Source organism: Carcharhinus amblyrhynchos, chromosome 27 (genome assembly GCF_965287045.1).
Source record: "Carcharhinus amblyrhynchos chromosome 27, sCarAmb.v2.hapA, whole genome shotgun sequence".
NCBI lineage: Eukaryota > Metazoa > Chordata > Chondrichthyes > Carcharhiniformes > Carcharhinidae > Carcharhinus > Carcharhinus amblyrhynchos.
This window is the reverse complement of record NC_137350.1, coordinates 3,905,421-3,925,836: the sequence shown is the minus strand read 5'-3', so window position 1 is coordinate 3,925,836 and position 20,416 is coordinate 3,905,421. Positions and strand designations below refer to the sequence as shown.

At 45.5% G+C, this 20,416-nt stretch overlaps 1 protein-coding gene across 1 annotated transcript in view; it reads left to right on the top strand.

Moving 5' to 3' along the window:
* LOC145359285 (corticotropin-releasing factor receptor 1-like) overlaps window positions 1-20,416 on the top strand; it is a 96,536-nt gene that overhangs the window by 60,629 nt on the left and 15,491 nt on the right. The window contains exon 8 of the mRNA XM_080213833.1: window positions 5,063-5,104. Coding sequence (XP_080069959.1) covers window positions 5,063-5,104 — 42 coding nt within the window. The remainder of the gene's footprint in view (window positions 1-5,062; window positions 5,105-20,416) is intronic.

Genomic DNA, 20,416 nt, shown 5'->3' with positions numbered 1-20,416 from the left:
GCACTTGTGGGGAGAATAGAAAGTGGAGTTGTAGCACACGGGCTTGTTGCACTAAACAAAGCAGATTTATTGAGTAGTTATTCACCATACAAAGGCTTCGACTAGGCTAAAAGCAGCTGATGTCATCACAAACTAAACATGTGATTAAACTCCTGAAATGACAGAACAACAATACAACATCCATCCAAATAATGAATAGTTTTGGCCTCAGCTGCGTTCCACAAGCTCACTGCTCTCTGGGAGATAAATTTCCCTCATCTCAGTCCTAAAAGCTTTATTCTGTATCCTTGGAATGTTATCCCTAGTTCTGGATGTCCACCCTCCCTCTCATACGCTAAATCAGGAACATCCTTCCTGCATCTACTCTATCCAGTCCTGGAGAAAATCCAGCAAATATAATCCTAACTCATTCAATTCTCCTCATATGCTCATCCAGGGGATTGAAGTTTGGCTAGCTGTCAGGAAACGGAGAGTTGGCATAAATGGGTCTTTCTCTGGTTAGCAGGATGTAACGAGTGGTGTGCCACAGGGATCAGTGCTGGGACCGCAACTTTTGACAATTTATCTAAATGACTTGGATGAAGAGACTGAAGGTATGGTTGTGAAATTTGTTGACAACACAAAGGTAGGTAGGAAAATAAATTGTGAGGCGGGAAAGAGTCGGGCCCATTCAGGAGCAAGGGGGAAATCTGTGGGTGGAGACAGAGGACATTGGCAGGGTGTTAAATGTATATTTCATATCTGTCTTCACCCATGAGAACGAGGAGGTAATTATGGAACTTGGGGGGAAAGATTGTGAGGCTCTAGACAAAATTGTCATAGGGAGTGTTAAGGTATTGGAGGGATTAGTGGACTTAAAAGTGGACAAATCTGCAGATCCGGATGAATTGTGTCCCAGGTTGTTATGGGAGGCAAGGGAGGATATTGCAGCGGCTCTGACCCAAAGTTTTAATTCCTCCCTGGCAACTGGGAAGAACAGTCAATGTGGTTCCACTATTTAAGAAAGGTTGTAGAGACAAACTGGGAAACTACATACTGTGGTAGGGAATCTACTGGAGATTCTGACGAAAAGAATCTATCTCCATTTGGAGTGGCAAGGTTTGATCAGCATGGTTTTGTCAGAGGGAGATCATGCCTAACAAATTTGATTGAATTTTTTGAGCATATAAACAAGTGTGTGGATGAGGGTAGTGCGGTTGATGTAGTTTACATGGATTTCAGCAAAGACTTTGTCAATGTCCCACATGGGAGACTTATTAAGAAAACTACTGCACATGGGATACAGGGTGATCTAACAAGGCGGAATCATAATTGGCTTAGCGATAGGAGACAGAGAGTGATGTCATATGGCTGCTTTAAAGACTGGAAGCCAGTAGTGATGTACCACAGGGATTCACGCAGGGCCCTCTATTAAAGCAAGTCTTTATTAACATTTGATTTGATTTGATTTATTATTGTCACATGTATTAACATACAGTGAAAAGCATTGGTTTTACACGCTACACAGACAGAAACACCATTCATAGAAAAGGAAACGAGAGAGTACAGAATGTAGTGTTACAGTCATAGCTAGGGTGTAGAGAAGTATCAACTTAATGTGAGGTGGATCCATTCAAAAGTCTGATGGCAGCAGGGAAGAAGCTGTTCTTGAGTTGATTGGTACGCAACCTCAGACTTTTGTATCGTTTTCCTGACAGAAGAAGGTGGAAGAGAGAATGTCCAGGGTGCGTGGAGTCCTTAATTATGCTGGCTGCTTTTCCAAGGCAGCGAGAAGTGCCAACAGAGTAAATGATTGGGAGAATTTGCATGATGGATTGGGCTATATTCACAACCTTTTGTAGTTCCTTGCAGTCTTGGGCAGAGCAGGAGCCCATACCAAGCTGTGATACACCCAGAAAGAATGCTTTCTATGGTGCATCTGTAAAAGTTAGTGAGAGTTGTAGCGGACATGCCAAATTTCCTTAGCCTTCTGAGAAAGTAGAGGCGTTGGTGGGGTTTTTTAACTATGCATGGAGGGAGGAGAGGGGGGTGGTGGGTGGTCCAGGACAGGTTTTGGTGATCTGGGCACCTAAAAAACTGAAGCTTTCGATCATTTCTACTTCATTCCCATTGATCTAGACAGGGGCATGTTCTCCTTTACGCTTCCTGAAGTCGATGACAAAAAAAAACTCCTTTGTTGTGTTGACATTGAGGGAAAGATTATCCAGTGCACCAGATTCTCTATCTCATTGTTCTCTATTGTTAGTCATTTATTTAATGACAGTGATGATCATGTAGGGGGTAGGATCAGTAAGTTTGATGATGACACAAAGATTGGCCGGGTGGTTAACAGTGAGGTTGAGTGTCTTGGGTTGCAGGATGATATAGACGAGATGGTCAAATGGGCGGATAAGTGGCAGATGGAATTTAACCCTGAAACGTGTGAGGTGATACATTTTGGAAGGAGTAATTTGACTATGAAAGGTCTAACACTGGGAAGTTCCAAAGAACAAAGGGACCTTGACGCGTTTGTCCATAGATCTCTGAAGGCAGAAAGGCAGGTTAATAGGGTGGTGAAAAAGGGACACTCACCTTTATCAATCGGGGTATAGATTACAAAAACAGAGAGATCATGATGGAGTTGTATAGAACTTTTTGTGAGGCTACAGCTGGAGCACTGTGAGCAGATCTGGTCGCCACGTTATAGGAACACACTGGAAGGGGTGCCGAGGAGTATGTTGCCTGGGATGGAGCATTTGAGTTGTAAAGAGCTAGGCTTGGGTTATTTTCTCTGGAGCAAAGAAGACTGAAGGGTGACTTGATTGAGTGTTCAAGATTATGAGGGGCATGGACAGAGTGGATCGGGAGCAGCTTAGTTGAAAAGTCAATTATGACGCAGGTTAAAAGTGAGGGATGGGAGGTTTAGGGGGAACTTGAAGAAAAGGTTTTTTTACTCAGAGGGTGGTGACGGTGAGGAATGCGCTACCTGGGAGGGTGGTGGAGGCAGAATGCCTCACATCCTTTAAAAAGTACCTGGATGAGTATGTGGCACGTCATAACATTCAAGGATATGGATCAAGTGCTGGCAAGTGATATTACGTGGGCAGGTCAGGGCCTTTCATGTGTTAGTGCAGACTCAATGGGCCGACGGACCTCTTCTGCGATGTAGTATTCTGTGATTCTATGAAGAAGACAAAGGAATATAGATAGGTTAAGTGAGTGGCCAAATATCTGGCATATGGACTATAATGTGGGCAAATGTGAAATTTGACAGGAAGAATAATAAAGCAGCTTGTTACCTAAATGATGAGGGGTTGCAGGGCTCTGAGGCGCAGAGGGATCTGGGTGTCCTAATCCATGAAATCATAAAAGGCTAGTGTGCAGGTACAACTAGTAATGAGGAAAGCTAGTAGAGTGTTATCACTTATTGTGAGCAGAATTGATTATAAAAGTAGGGGGGTTATTTTTCAATTATAGAGGGCATTGGTGTGACCATATTTTGTGTGTTGTGTACACTACTGGCCTCCTTATTAATGGAAAGATGTAAATACAATCAAAGCAATTCAGAGATACTTTACTAGCATAACATGTGGAATGGGCAGGTTAACTCATGATGAAAGGTTAGGTTTGTATCCACTAGATTTTAGAAGCTTAAGAGGCAACTTGATCAAAATCTTTGAAGACCCTGAGGGGTATTGACAGGATGTTTCCTCTTCTGGGAGAATCTTGGACTAGGAGTCACAATTTAAAAATAAGGGGTTATTCATTTAAGACAAACTCTTTGAATATTTTTAAGGCAAAGCTGGATATATTTTTCTTTAAGGAGGGGGTGAAAGGTTAACCTCCCCATGTTCCCCTGTGTCCTCCCACGTTCATTGTCCTTTGTTGGAACAAATACTAACAAGCCGTGCACCATTCAGTGCTGGTCTTGTGGACTCCCTCGGAATTGGGAATTTTATTGTCCTTGGCTCTGATCTAGGTCTGCTTAGAATCGAGGCCTATGGATTTTTGTAGTTTCCCTGTGTGATTGAGTTCAGCAGCTACAGCTGGGCTGATTTTTAAACTGGTTTGATGATCAGTAAGTTTATTATATGCTAATTACTTGTAACCAAACAAGTTACAAGGGATCAAAGGTTATGGGGAGAAAGCAGGATTAGGCTATTGAGTTGGACAATCAGCCATGATCGTAATGAATGGCGGAGCAGGCTTGAAGGGTCAAATAGCTTCCTCCTGCTCCTGTCTTCTATGTTTCTATGTTTTTATGAACAAGTCTAACTGTCTGTATAATACTTTATTCAGTGCCCCCTGGTGCGCCACCTCCTGGTGTATCAGGTCTCTTGCTATAGAAAAAGTAAAGGCCAATTTTAAAACTTTGAAATTCTCCATCTGGTCTCTCAAGGGGACGGAATCTGAAAGCAGCTGATTTTTTTTTCCCACAACTATTTCAAAGATCTCTAATCTCCTGATTTTGATCTAAGTGACCTTATGCTGAGACTGTGACCTTTAATTCTAGATTCCCCAGGCAGGTGAAGCATTTTCCCAGCTTATCAAATCCCTTAGGTCGGGATTTTCCGGCTGTACTCACCCCAAAACCGGAAAATCCTGCCCGGGGTTACAGATCTTTTCGTGGTCTGCACCCCTCCCACTAAGACTCCCGTGGCAAGCAGGACAGAATATCCCCTCCCCCTTAGTCGCTCAATAAGTTGATGCCTCATTATTCCAACCGATATGTCTAACCTACTCAAACACTCCTTGTGGGCTGATCCCGTCTTCCCAGGAATCCGTGTAATTAATTGCAAGACAAGTGTTTGGTTCGTTAGTTTAAGAAGAAAAAAACTTTATGCAGTGCCCCAGGTAGGGCCTCACCAAGGACCAATAAAATTGCATTGAAACGTCATCACTCTGATCCTCTAATTGATTTATAATACGGGCTAGCATTTCACTGACTTTCCTAATTTATTGCTGTACCTGAAAGATGTTCAACTCCTGCTCTGAGCTAAGTGAAGTAACATGTCCGTAAGAGTGTGTAATGTTGGAACGTAATGAGCCGATGGTGGTTACGCTGTCTCTTTTCTCCTCACAGGGTTTCTTTGTCTCTGTCTTTTACTGCTTCTTGAACGGTGAGGTAAGCAAACTGAATCTCTGCTTCAACAGGGCAGATATTGGATTGACAATGTCCATTCATACACCATCATTGGCAGATAGACCATCAATCACCAAGACCCCACCTCTTCAATTTTCTCTCCTCTCAGATATTTGGTCATCCCTCTGAATCACTTCTTCTTTCCCTATCCAACATGTAAGTGATAGCATCACCAAAACAATAAAAGCAATGAGAGGAATCATCATGTATCCAACATATTAGTGACACATGATAATTCCCCTCATTGCTTTTATTATCTTGGTGATGCTTTACCCCAGCAATGGGCGCCTTGAGATAAAATTATTGATTTACACAGTTTGCATCGACGAACTCAAGGTAATCAGGACGCAAAATATATTTTTTATTCATTCACGGGATATGGGCATCGCTGGGCCTGTCGCTAATTGCCCTGAGAGGCCATTTCAGACAGTACATTATTGTGGAATCGGTGTCACATGTAGACAAAGTAAGGACAGCAGATTTCCTTCCCTAAAGGATATTAGTGACCCAGATGGGTTTTTGCAACAATCAGCAATGCTTTCACAGTCATCATGAGACTTTTAATTCAGAATCTTTATTGAATTCAAATTTCCACGTCTGCTGTGGTAGGTTTCGAACCCGGGATTCCCTACCTTTCTGTTTAACTCTTCCAGTGACAATCCCACTTCCCCACTTTCTTCCCAATTAATGACAGCTAGACTGCTCTCTGTCCTCTTCTCTTGGAGCCTTTCAGTCATCTGATCCCTGCTGTCACAGTTAGATCATTGTGGTTTCATTAACATAATCATTAACACATGTTCCTGAGATATTACCTTGAAATGATCGAATTCTGTTCTTGTGCTATTTACAAAATCATTTATGTTTCCATCATTTTCCCCACAATCAGAATTCCAGTGGTTGAAATTGTCAGAGAGCTCTCTCCAATCTTGTCCTGCATATCCTCAGTTGGGGGTTGCTGTGTACACCCAACTCCTGGACCTGAATCTGGATTCTTATCGATTGAAGCCACGTCGTCAGTGGTGATGAAATTTGAAACTGGCCCCTTACAATGTCCTGGGGAAGCAGAGTCTTTTTATTTTGCTTGAAAGTTCTGAGTGGTGTTTTGCAAAGCTGTGACCATGGCTGATGGATTTGGTGACTGTACTTTGACCCTGAGGTTCTGGTGCTGGTGTGGGCAGTGGCTGTGCCCTTTGTCAGTGGTTATACCAAATGTACCATCTCTCGTTGAACATTTGCTCATGGCACCTTACTTGGTCATCGTCTCAGCAAGCGATGTTAGGTCTGACTTGACGTTGGAGTAAAGAGATTTGTGTTTTCAGTTTATTGCCTATGAATAATTTGACTGGCAAGAAGCTCAATGCCAAAGCCCTGGAGTTGAACAAGGATAATTCCAGGTCATTGGTCTTCTTCAATATTGTAATGGCTTTGACCCCACTTTCTGCTTCACCATTTACCGGTGGCTGGTGTGGTGAACTGGTGATGTGGTGGAAGCTATATTGTCACTCAATAGATGGAAATAGTCATTGCAAAATTTTCTGACATTACCTCGGATGCATACGTGTAACAGAGCTTTGACCATTGGTCTCATGGTTGGGGTGTGAAGTTGCTGCTTTCAACCAGGCAAATAATAATTAACGATTAGAAGGTAAACCTAGTCCTCTGAATTCAGGGAGATCCATGCCAAGCCATTGCCAGAGCATGAAGGGGAATGGCAAATGTAACAATGGTTTGTTTGTTCTATGATTCTATGACTGATTAAAAATCTGCCTATCACCTCCTTAAATTTACGCAATGTCCAGGTGTAATAACTCCAGGAGTTCGATGGGGAAACACTAACTAACCTCCCTTAAGGGCTTGTTGAGTATGAGTTCCCCTGGTAACCAGCTCAGGGTTTGAGTTCCTGCTTGAACTCATCACTTGAGTCCTTTACAAGACTGAAAGGGTCTGTGGAATTGTGTCCCTGCTGGGACTTACGTATGAACGCCATGGAGTAATGGTCCAATTTTATCTTTAACAATAAATACCATTCCTTTCCATTCGGACTTCCTGAGTTATTACATTGGCCTTGAGGAACAAGGAAAGGTTGGAAAATCTTGCCTTTCAATTAACTCAGTACGACAGTGACGGGGAGATATTGGAAATGCCGCTGTTTGGGAAACTGGAACATTATGATGTGGTTTTGGAGGATTGGCCCCCAGTATGCTGAGAGAATGAGATATATTTCTCGGGCAAACGGGATAGATGAGGACAATGAAAGTCATCCTCCTGACTGCTTGTCGGGCCCAGACTTTCAGATCTAAAGATTATAGAATCCCTACAGTGTAGAAGGAAGCCATTCAGCCCATCGAATCTGCATCAACCACAATCCCACCCAGGCACTATTCCCATAGCCACTCATATTTACCCTACTAATCTCCCTGACACTAGGGTCAATTTATCATGGCCAATCAACCTAACCCGTACATCTTTGGAGTGCAGGAGGAAACTGGAGCACCCGGAGGAAACCCACGCAGACACGAGGAGAATGTGCAAACTCCACACAGACAGTGACCCGAGGCCGGAATTGAACCCAGGTCCTTGGTGCTGTGAGGCAGCAGTGCTAACCACTGTGCCACTGCGCTGCCTAGAGTTACACGTGGGGAGTCCTGGATGGTTCCAGTCTCCTCGGTGACCACATGTGAGGGAAGTGCTCCCAGCTGCAGAAACTCCAGGATTAGGAGCTGGAGTAGCGGCTGGAGACACTGTGGCAGATCCGGGAGGCTGGGAGTGACGTGGATAGAGAGGTGCTCACAGCTCAAGGGACTAGAGGAAAGAAGGGAATGGGTGACCACCAGATAGTCCAGGAAGAACAGGCAGTGTAGTATGGACATGCTGCACTTGGTTGAAGTCATTGGGTTACATTTCAGCTTCATTTGAAGCAATTTTTAAAAGCGGCATCTCGGCCTTCTGGCTAAGAGGCAAATGAGTTTGAGTCTTGGAGGAGGAGCTACACCTACTCCAAATACTTGGATCATGTAGATCAAGCCCAAGACAGGAGGTAAGAGCCCTATCTTGTCAGCTTGGATCAGGAATGTCCCAACTTGTTGGGACCCTGAATTGGATTTAATTTGACTTGATTGGATTGGAATAAAGTTTACAAAAAAAATTTTAATAAAAAAAAATTAGCAAGGTGAATAAATTGTTGACTGAATAATAAGAAGTGTGGAGTAACAGTCAGTGGATATTTTTCAGGCTGGAAGAAGGTTTGTATTGGAGTTCCCCAGGGATCAGTATTTGAACCCTTACTTTTCCCGATATATATTAATGACCTAGATCTTGGAACAGTTTGTGGATGACACAAAACTTGGAGTATTGTAAACTGTGAAGAGGACAGTGTCGCATTGCAAAAGGACATAGACAAGTTGGTGGAGTGGGCAGATAGATGGCAAATGAGGTTCAATGTGGAAAAATGTGAACTGATGCATTTTGGTCGAAAGAACATGGAGAGACAAAATAAAACAAGGGATAAAATTCTACAGGAGGAGCAGGGGGAGCTGGAATGTAGGTGGATTGGAGATGGCAGGACAGGTGAAATTGTGTACAGTTAATGAAGCATACAAATCCTGGGCTTTACTAATAGGGGCACAGATACAAGAACAAGGAGGTTATGCTAAACTTATACAAGACACTAGTTAGACCTCAGCAGGAATATTATGTACAATTTTGCACACTGCACTATAGGAAGGTTGGGATCACATTGGAGAGAGTGCAGAGGAGGTTTACGAGAATGGCTCCAGGGATGAAAATCTTGGAGAAGTTAAGACTGTTCTCCTTGGAGAGAAGAAAGCTAAGAGGAGATTTGATAGAGGTGCTCAAAGTCATGAGGGGCTAGATCGGGAGAAAATATTCCTGCTCATAAAAGGATTGAGAATGAGAAGGCACGGATTTAAAGTGATGTGAGAAAAGACTTCCCACAATGACTGGTTCAGGTCTGGAATACATTGCCCGGGAGTGTGGTGGAGGCAGGTTCAATCGAGGCAGTCACAGGGCAGTAGATGGTTATTTGAACAGAAGTAATACACAGGGATACGGGGGGAAAGGTAGAAGAATAGCATGAAGTCATAACGCTTGTTTGCAGAGCCAGAGCAGGTACAGAGAGCCAATAGTTTCCTCCTGCGTCATAACAATTCTGTGAGTCTGTAAGCAGTTGCTGTTGTGTGGCCTGTTCAGCTGTCACTGTCTATATTGTGTCAGCCGTTATTTGCCTTTTGCCTGGCACATACTCTGTGTGTTATAATCGTATTGCAATAAGCCTGAGCCAGAACTGCTGTAACCTTGATGGCATCTTAGTAATCTCCTTTAAGTTTCAAAGACGAGATATTTATGGTCCGTCTCCATATTAAATTGCTGGCCCGTCAACTAATTGGAGAATTTTTCACAGGGCCACGTCCTGGCCATTGTCTCTTTTCCAGTTGTTGCATGCTGCTGTCTGTTTTCTGTTAATATCGAGAAGTGTAATGAATTTGTTTTCTCCTGGATCTGCAGCTTTGTCACTGACGTGGCAAATGCTCCTATTGTTAGCCCTTTTGGGTTGTAATGTGAAAGCATTTTGGAAGAGATTGATCGCACGGTGGCACAGTGGTTAGCACAGCTACCTCATAGTGCCAGGGACCCGATTACGATTCCAGCTTTGGGTCATAAGAACATAAGAAATAGGAGCAGGAGTAGGCCATCTAGCCCCTCGAGCCTGCCCCGTCATTCAATAAGATCATGGCTGATCTGAAGTGGATCAGTTCCACTTTCCCGCTTTCTCCCCATAACCCTTAATCCCCTTGCCTACCAAAAACCTATCTACCCACGTCTTAAATATATTTAGCAAGGTAGCCTCCACCACTTCAACGGGCAGAGAATTCCAGAGATTCACCACCCTTTGAGTGAAGAAGTTCCTCCTCAACTCCGTTCTAAACTGCACCCCCCCACTTATCTTGAGGCTGTGCCCACTAGTCCTGTGTGGGTCACTACCTGTGTGGAGTTTGTACATTTTCCCTGCGTAAGTATGGGTTTCCTCTGCGTGCTCCGGCTTCTTATCGCATTCTTAAGATGTGTGGGTGAGGTGGATTGTGTTATGTACGTACCAATCGATTCAAGAACAGCTTCTCCCGACTGCCAGACTTTGAATCGATCAATTAAGTTGATCTTTCTCTACACCCTAGCTATGATTGTAACACTACATTCTGCATTCTCTCCTTTCCTACTCCTGAATGTACTCTATGAACAGTTTGACTTGTTGGTATAGCATGCAGAAACAATACTTTTCACTGTATTCCAATACATAGAATCATAGAAACCCTGCAGAAAGAGGCCCTTCGGCCCATCGAGTCTGCACTGACCACAATCCCACCCAGGCCCTATCCCCATATCCCTACATATTTACCCGCTAATCCCTCTGACCTACACATCCCTGGACACTAAGGGGCAATTTCTTAGCATGGCCAATCAACCTAACTCGCACATCTTTGGACTGTGGGAGGAAACTGAAGTACCCTGAGGAAACCCACGCAGAGATGAGGAGAATGTGCAAACTCCACACAGACAGTGACTCAAGCCGGGAATCGAACCCAAGTCCCTGGAGCTGTGAAGCAGCAGTGCTAACCACTGTGCTACTGTGCCGCCCCATGTGACAATAAAGAATCAAATCAAATCAAAATGCGATGTGCTGAAAAACCACTTTCCACCAAAGCCACTGAAGATTGCAGACCGATTCCGGTTTTACTAACTGGGCCAATGTGAAAGAAAGTCCAGCACCTAATTTGTACCTTAACGAGGTTAGTGCAACATTGTGAATTCGGAAGTTGCCTCCAGGATGCCTCATAGGGCTGCTGGTTTGTGGTCTCCAACATGGAACCATTGAGTGGAAGTTACTAACTGGAAGGAACCTGGATTTCAAACCAGCTTTCCAGATTTCTGTCTCGATGGAATTGGCCACCAGAGAAGTAACACAGTTGGCTGCGTAAGATAACGGGAACTCCACAGAGTGCAGCACTAACCGCAGAATGCCTCCAAAATTACATGTCTTGCCACCAGGAGTCATCAGGCCGTGAGGAGTCCAAGTGTTGGACTCGAGAAGCCCAGTGTCGCCAATGCAAGCAAGTGAGCTACATTGCCCATAATTAGCAAATACCCAAACAACAGCCTGGGAGACAAAAAAGAAGCAATACACAGGATAAGCAAGTGTCGCCACCATGGAGAGGACAGAGAGTCAGCCAGGTCTGCGTAAGATGCAGAAAGCCCAGAGTTACCAGAGCGAATCCTGCAGATTGAAACAGAAGGTGTCAACCTTTCATCCAGTCACCGTATCAGTGGATCCATATCGCCTTTGCTGGGCCGCTGGAGGGATAGATGCTACTCATGGTTGTCGATGCCCACTGCAAGTGGTCGAAGGTACTGGTCATGAAATCGGTATCAGAACATAAGAACGTAAGAAATAGGAGCAGGAGTAGGCCATCTAGCCCTTCAAGCCTGCCCCGCTACTCAATAAGATCATGGCTGATCTGTCGTGGCTCAGTTCCACTTTCCTGCCCTCTCCCATAATTCACTACCCTTTGAGTGAAGAAATTCCTCCTCAACTCCTTTCTAAACTGCCCCCCCTTTATCTTGAGGCTGTGCCCTCTAGTCCTACTGTCCTTTCTGAGCGGGAAGAGTCTCTCCACCTCTATCCTATCCATCCCATTCATCATCTTATACGTCTCAATGAGATCTCCCCTCATTCTTCTAAACTCTAACGAGTACAAGCCTAGTTTATTTAGCCTCTCCTCATAGCTCAACCCCCTCAACTCCAGTATCAGCCTAGTAAACCTCCTCTGCACTCCCTCCAAGGCCAAAATATCCTTGTGTAAGTACGGCGACCAAAACTGCACACAGTACTCCAGCTGCAGCCTCACCAGTGCCCTGTACAGTTGCAGCAATGATAGAGCAACTGATGAAATATTCACCAGGTTCCAAAACCCAGAACAAGCCATTAGTGATCACGGTGCACATTTTGTGGCAAAAGAATTTGGGAATAGCTGGAATTCCACAGAGTCAGACAGGTGAGATTGGCTCCTCATCACACGGTAACAAATGGCCAGGGGCAGAGATTTATGCAAACCCCGAAACAAGCTCGAAAAGCCTCACCACGGGAGAGAATGCTTGGGCAGTGAATCAGCAAGTTCCTGAGCATATATCGCAACACACCACATGCGACAACTCAGTGCTCACTGGCTTCCTTAGTGTTCAATCCACAGCTGAGGACCTTGCCTGACCTGCTGTGGCCAGAGGAGACCAGAGAGGTGGCATGGCGAAAACCAGGAGGACAGATGGCCAGAAGGGCAGGAACCTCAAAGTCGAGGGCTTTCCGAAGAGGGGAGATCGTCTTGGCCGGAAACTAGATGTCAGGGAAAAGTGGGTTCCAGCATTGTGGGGGTTCAAACGGGACTGTTGTGGTATATGGTTCAGACCAGGGATGGAGGATTCAGACCAGGATTCTGGAGGAGAGATGTGGACCAGTTGGTTGCCGCACCTCACCAACAATGTGAAGTTCATTAAAATCCAGAGCTGGCCAGGGTAGAACCAGTGGTGTCGCCTGAGCCGCCCGTCTCCAAACCAGGCTTGGTCATCCCTAGGGAGGAGGCAGCAGCAGCGCCACTGGACACCAGCGGCCAGTCAGAAAGGAATGATTCCACCAAATCACAGTAGCACAGTGGGTCAGCACTGCTGCTTCACAGCTCCAGGGTCCTGGGTTCGATTCCCGGCTCGGGTCACTGTCTGTGTGGAGTTTGCACATTCTCCTCGTGTCTGCGTGGGTTTCCTCCGGTTTCCTCCCACAGTCCAAAGATGTGCGGGTTAGGTTGATTGGCCGTGCTGAAATTGCCCCTTAGTGTCCTGGGATGTGTAGGTTAGAGGGATTAGCAGGGAAAATGTGTAGGGATATGGGGGTAGGGCCTGGGTGGGATTGTGTTCAGTGCAGACTCGATGGGCTGAAGGGCCTCTTTCTGCACTGTAGGGTTCTATGATCTATGATCAAACAGCAGAGCGGTGGCTAATGGTATTAACGCTGGACTATTCATCCAGAAACTCAGCCAATGTTCTGGGGAGCCAGGTTCAAATCCTGCTGTGGCAGATGGTGAAATTTGAATTCTCTAGAAACAAATATCTGGAATTAAGAACCTACTGATGACCGTGAAACCACTGCCGATTGTCGGGAAAACCCATCTGGTTCACTCATGTCCTTTAGGGAAGGAAATCTGCCGTCCTTACCTGGTCTGGCCTACGTGTGACTCCAGAACCACAGCAATGTGGTTGACTCTCAACTGCCCTCTGAAATGGTCTCTAAGCCACTCAGTCCAAAAGTGACTAGGGACCCTGGCCAGCCAGCATCGCTCATGTCCCATGAATGAATTTAGGAAAAGGAGCTTCTTAAAAGTCTGGGAGATTACATCAGAGAAGGCTCCTGAGACTAGGAGACGGTCTTCCCAAAGCACCAACCCCCTGAGAGGCATATCACATCTATGGAGACTACTGAAAGGACATGTTGCGTGGGGATGGTTGTAATTCCGTGCTTTTATAAATAAGCTTCACTCTATATATTGGCTACAATGCCTGTGTCATATTTGTCCATATATTCCTTTTCTGGGAGTTTTTGAAATAAAGTGGGGGGGGGGTGTTGGTGGTGTTATATCAGTAGGTTGGGTTACGTGCTGCCCCTTTAAGAATGTGGGTCAGGTGACTGCTGTGCGTCCGTCTGGGACTGACTGTCAAACTGTGGGGACCGGGAATAGACGGCTCCCTGTTTTTAAGGTCTACAGGACCACCTGGTGGTCTGTTTATGCATTACAACAATATCCAAATACAATACATTGGTCATGCTCAACGTGTGGGGTTATGGGGATAGGACGGGGGAGTGGGCCTGAGGAAGGTGCTCTTTCTGACAGTCGGTGCAGACTCATTGGACCAAATGGCCTCTCTCTGCAATGTTGGGATTTTATAATTTGATGATTCAAGCTGAGACCTGCTTATTGGAATTGTATTATGGTCATGTTCTTTCAGAATAACATCAAGGATGAGTGATTCATCCATGTGGCAAATAATGCCTTCCTTGTCTTCAAGGATATGGGACATAGTCCACTGAAAGATTTCTGGTTGTGGAGGTTATGCTGGAAGTAAAATAATAGAAATAAAAGTGGCCAAAGAGAGTACGAAAGTGGTTAACAACCTGGATTCTTGGTCATGGGGCATCGGCCAGAAGAACAAAGAAAATTACAGCACAGGAACAGGCCATTCGGCCCTCCAAGCCTGCACCGACCCTGCTGCCCGACTGAACTAAAACCCCCTACCCTTCCAGGGACCATATCGCGTTATTCTCAACCAATTCATGTAGTTGTCAAGATGCCCCTTAAAACTCACTACCGTACTTACTTCCGCTACCTCCTCTGGCAGTGAGTTCCAGGCACCCACCACCCTCTGTGTAAAACATTTGCCTCATACATCTCCTTTAAACCTTGCCCCTTGCACCTTAAACCTATACCCTCTAGTGACTGACTCTTTCTCGCTGGGAAAAAGCTTCTGACTATCCACTCTGTCCATGCTCCTCGTAATCTTATAGACTTCTATCAAGTTGCCCCTCAACCTCCGTCGTTCCAATGAGAACAAACCAAGTTTCTCCAACCTCTCCTCATAGCTAATGTCCTCCACACCAGGCAACATCCTGGTTAGTCTTTTTGGAACCCTCTCCAGAGCTTCCACATCCTAGTGTGGCAAGCAGAATTGAACACTGTATTCCAAGCGTGGCCTAACTAAGGTTCTATAAAGCTGCAACATGACTTATCAATTTTTAAACTCAGTGCCCCAGCCGATGAAGACAAGCATGCCGTACGTCTTCTTGACTACCTTCTCCACCTGCATTGCCACTTTCAGTGACCTGTGTATCTGTACACCCAGATCCCTCTGCCATTCAATACTCTTAAGGGTTCTGCCATTTACTGTACATTTACTATTTGTATTAGGTCTTCCAAAATGCATTACCTCACATTTGTCTGGATTAAACTCCATCTGCCATCTCTCTGAGTCTTCAACCAATCTATAGCCTCATCACTATTCACAATTCCACCAACCTTTGTGTCATCCGTAAACTTACTAATCAAACCAGTTATATTTCCCTTCAAATCATCCATATACATTACAAAAAGCAAAGGTCCCAGCATTGATCCCTGAGCAATGCCATTTGTCACAGCCCTCCATTCAGAAACACACCCTTCCACAGCTACCCTCTGTCTTCTATGACCGAGCCAGATCTGTATCCACCTTGCCAGCTCACCTCTGATCCTATGTGACTTCACCTTCTGCACCAGCCTGCCATGAGGGACCTTGTCAAAGGCCTTACTGAAGTCCATGTTGCCCTACCCACATCAATCATCTTCGTCACTTCCTCGAAAAACTCAATCAATTTAGTGAGACACAACCTCCCATTCACAAAACCATGGTGTCTCTTACTAAGATGTCCACTTATTTCCAAGTAGGAGTAAATCCTGTCTCGAAGAATCCTCTCCAATAATTTCCCTACCTCCCCCTTTTTGATCTCAACATGACTCAAACTACATAGACTTTCCCAGATTCATCATCCACCAAGTCTTACTCTTTGGTGAATACTGACACAAAGTACTCATTTAATACCTCACCATTCCTCCATGCATAGATTCCCTCCCCTGTCCTTGAATGGGCCAACCCTCTCCTTGGCTACCCTCTTGCTTTTTATTTATGTATTAAAAAGCCTTGGGATTTTCCTTAATCCTGCCGGCAATGACTTGTCGTGACCCCTTTTATCCCTCCTTACTCCTTGCTTAATTTCTTTCTACTTTCCTTGTATTCCACACTTGCTTTGTGTGTTCCCAGCCTCCTGGCCTTGACAAATGCTTCCTTTTTGTCTTTAACTCGGCTCACAATATCTCTCATTATCCAAGTTCCTAAAACTTGCCATACTTATCCTTCATCCTTACAGCAATGTGCCGGTCCTGAATCCCTATCAACTTACACTTGAAAGCCTCCCACGTGCCAGATGTTGATTTGCCCTCAAACATCTGTCCCCAATCTACATTCTTCAATTCCTGCCTAATATTATTGTAATTAGCCTTCTTCCAATTTAGCACCTTCACCTGATGACTATTCTTATCTTTATCCATTAGTACCTTAAAGCTTACTGAATTGTGGTCACTGTTCCCCAGCTGCTCCCCTACTGAAACATCAAAATTGCTGGGCTCATTCCCCAATACCAGGTCCAGTATGGCCCCTTCACTAATTGGACTATCTACATTATGTTTCAGGAAACTCTCCTAGATGCTCCTTACAAACTCTACGCCATCCAGGCCCTTAGCACCAAGTGAGTCCCAGTCAATATAGGGGAAGTTAAAATCTCCCACAACAACCCTGTTACTTTTACACCTTGCCAAATCTGTCTACATATTTGTTCCTCTGTCTCCCATTGGCTATTGGGAGGCTTACAGTAAACCCCCAACATTGTGACTATCAATGACTACACACCTATTCCTGAGCTTTCCCTATATTACCTCGCCGTATGAACCCTCCGAGGTATCCTCCCGCAGTGCGGCTGTGATATTCTTCTTAACCAGTCGTGCAACTCCCCCAGCCCTTTAACATTCGCCTCTGTCCCACCTGAAACATCTGTATCCTGGAACATTAAGCTGCCAATCCTGTTCTTCCTTTAACCAAGTCTCTGCAATGGCAACAACATCATAGTTCCAAGTACTAATCCAAGCTCTAAGTTCACCTGCCATTCCTGTTACACTTCTCGCATTGAAACAAATGCATCTCAGTGCACCAGAACCTCTTTGATCAGCAACCTCAGCCTGTCTGCTCTTCCTCTGAGTCTTACTGGCCCTACTCTCTAGTTCCCCTTCAGTTAATTCACCTTTGGTTTGGGTCTTACTGCCAAACGAGTTTAAATCCTCCCATGTGACACCGGTAAATCTCCCGGCCAGAATATTTATGCCCCTCCAGTTTAGATGCAATCCATTTTTCTTGTACAGGTTCCACCTGCCCCTAAAGAAATCCCAAGGATCCAGATATCTGAAACTCTCCCTCCTACACCAGCTGTTTAGCCACATGTTGAGCTGCACTATCTTCTTATTCTTAGCCTCACTGGCACATGGCACAGGGAGTAATCCTGAGATTACAATCCTAGAGGTCCTGCTTTTTAACTTCCTACCTAACTCCTGAAGCTCCTGCTGCTGCAGGACCTCATCACTCTTCCTGCCTATGTCGTTAGTACCAATATGTACCAGAATCTCTGGCTGTTCATCCTCTCCCTTCAGAATGCTTTCTGCCCATTCAGAGATATGATGGACCCTGGCACCAGGGAGGCAACATTCCATCTCTTTCACATCCACAGAGGCACCTATCTGTACCCCTAATTATAGAGTCCCCTATAACTTGGGTCACTGTCTGTGTGGACATTCTCCTCGTGTCTGCGTGGGTTTCCTCCGGGTGCTCCGGTTTCCTCCCACAGTCCAAAGATGTGCGGGTTAGGTTGATTGGCCATGCTAAGAAATTGCCCCTTAGTGTCCAGGGATGCGGAGGTTAGAGGGATTAGTGGGTAAATATATAAGGATATGGGAGTAGGGCCTGGGTGGGGTTGGGGTCAGTGCAGACTCGATGGGCCCAATGGCCTCTTTCTGCACTGTAGGGTTTCTATGATTTCTATGATAACTATTGCTCCAGCGCTCTTTGCCCCTCCCTGCTTGACAACAGAGCCAGCCATGGAACCACTGCTGCAACCTATTGTCACCAGCTTCACAAAAAGGACACTTTTGGGCAATTTCACCTAATTGTTCTCGAGCGAGGATAGCAGGTATCTATACGTACAGCTTTATCTATTTTAATATAGAGACCAAATGGCTTCTTCGTGTCTCTGAGATGCATAGGTTAGAGGGATTAGCAGGTAAATATATAAGGATCTGGGAGGTAGGGCCCGGGTGGGATTGTGGTCAGTGGGGACTCGATGGGCCGAATGGCCTCTCTCTGCAGTGTTTTGGTCGGAGCCGGCAGTGCCTGTTTCAGCCGCTCAGCTTTACAAAGGACAGGAAGGAAGGGCAGTGCCTTTCGTGTTGAGAGAGTCAACTTTCCGATGTGGACGTGAGTTCACCTACACTGCAATGAAATTGACCAACCACCGAAGGTAAGCTCTCATCTTCACACTTCGGATAATGACAAGCAACAGAGTGATACTCTCCGGCTTTACCGCACCGTGAACGTTTGGTACGGATATTCTTGATGTTACGCACTGACTGAAGATGATTACGAAATGCTCCGACTGTGGGCAGAATGGTGTCGCAGGACTTGCAAAATAAAGCATCAGGAGGATACTGGATAACCTCCTCCTGAACAGTCCTGAGATGGTTTGGTGCACACTGTCTCGATAAAGGTATCTACATTCTCAACACCCCCATCGCTTTTGGTATAGGCCGTGTTTGCCATAGTTCCCATTCCCAAATTCCGGGCTTGATAGGCCTTATTGTAGAAGGCCATTGTAGCTATCTCTACATTACCATCTGCTGGATGGGTCATCCAAACAGGCTCTTCTACAATGGGTTTATTGTCATCAACTACTGTGGTGGCCAACCCATTTGGTCTGGGTCCAGAGTGCACCACCCAATAGTGCCAGTGAGATGTATCGGGTCTCAAGACCACCTCTTCAGTTTGTGTAGAGATGGATCTTGTCACGAGCTTTGTGTAGCCAAACTTTTTGAACTGTTCTCAGAGAGCGGCTACATACTCAGCTGGGGGGTAGTTGGTTATCCGGGACCAATCCCATCTGGACTCCACCTTTCCAGGGGGAATGTTCATTTTTACGCTGACCTTCATTCCAAATCTCCGCGAATCTCTTCACGAATCTCCACGGACCTCCAGTCTTCGTGTGGTTTTTTTACCAAGCTAGGTTGCCAAGGTTACCAGCGGGGCCAGCGAGGAGGCACGATTGCACTGTGAGTGACAAAAACAAGCCAAAACGGTCACCGCGGTAACTACCCAGAGTTGACTCCAGCGAGACCCTTCTAAGAGAGTCATAGTTACTCCCGCCTTCCTGCCCCTTTGGCAGTTTTGGAGGACTTTTCCTTGGGATTTCTGGTTGGTGTGCCACTCGGGCCTACATACAGGATTCACCCCTCCTAAGCCTCTACGTTAACCCAGATTGTAACCAAGTCTGCTGTTGCAACCCTGCCTGCAGCTATCAAGTTGAATCATTATCAATTGTGAAAACTCTGACCTTGCATCATCAAGCCCATTATTGCAGCTGTTTCGAATCCCATGTTTGGAGATTCTGTAACGGCTTGGGATTGATACAACTCATTAACGGAGGAACTGGCAGGAATCATAGAGTCCCGACAGTGTAGAAGGGAACCACTCAACCAGTTGAGCCTACACCGAAAACAATTCTACCCAGGCCCTTCCCCATTTACTTACCCTGCCAGTACCCTGACACTGGAAAGGCAGAGACTGAGGGGAGACCTGATAGAGGTCTACAGAAATATGGGAGGCACGGACTGGGTGGACAGTCAGAGGCTTTTTCCTGAGGTGGGAATGTCAATTACAAGGGGGCACAGTTTCAAGATGAGAGGGGATAAGTTGAAGGAAGATGTACAGGGGAAGTTTTTCACACAGAGTAGTGGGTGCCTTAGACACACTGACAAAGGATATGGTGGAAACAAGCACAGTAGCAACATTTAAGAGGCATCTGGATGGGTGCAGGAATAGGGAGGGAATGGAAGACTGAATACGGAGGGAATACGGACTGAGTAAGGGCAGAATTTTTTTTTAGTTAGGATATCATGATTGGCACAGCTTTGGAGCACCGAGGGTCTGTTCCTGTGTTCTCTGTTGTTCTCTTTGTTGTCTTTGACATTAAGGGGCAATTTAACGTGGCCAATCCACCTAAGACTCAAATCTTTGAAATGTGAGAGGAAACTGGAACACCCAAAGGAAATCCCGCAGATACGAGGAGAGCTCCACACAGACAGTGACCTGAGGCCGGAATCGAACCCGGGACCCTGGCACTGTGAGGCAGCAGTGGATGTGTATCGCTCCTCTGGCTGAATCTCACACCCTCTTTAACCAAACTCTTTATTAGGCCTTGAAGGTTCTTATCAAAGGCACTTATAACCTTGTCATATAATTCCAAGATACTTCGCTAACACAAGACGTCATCAGCTATGGCCCACACTGTAGACAAAAGTGTACTGGCCTGGAGTTTCACAGTAGTAGAATTCATAG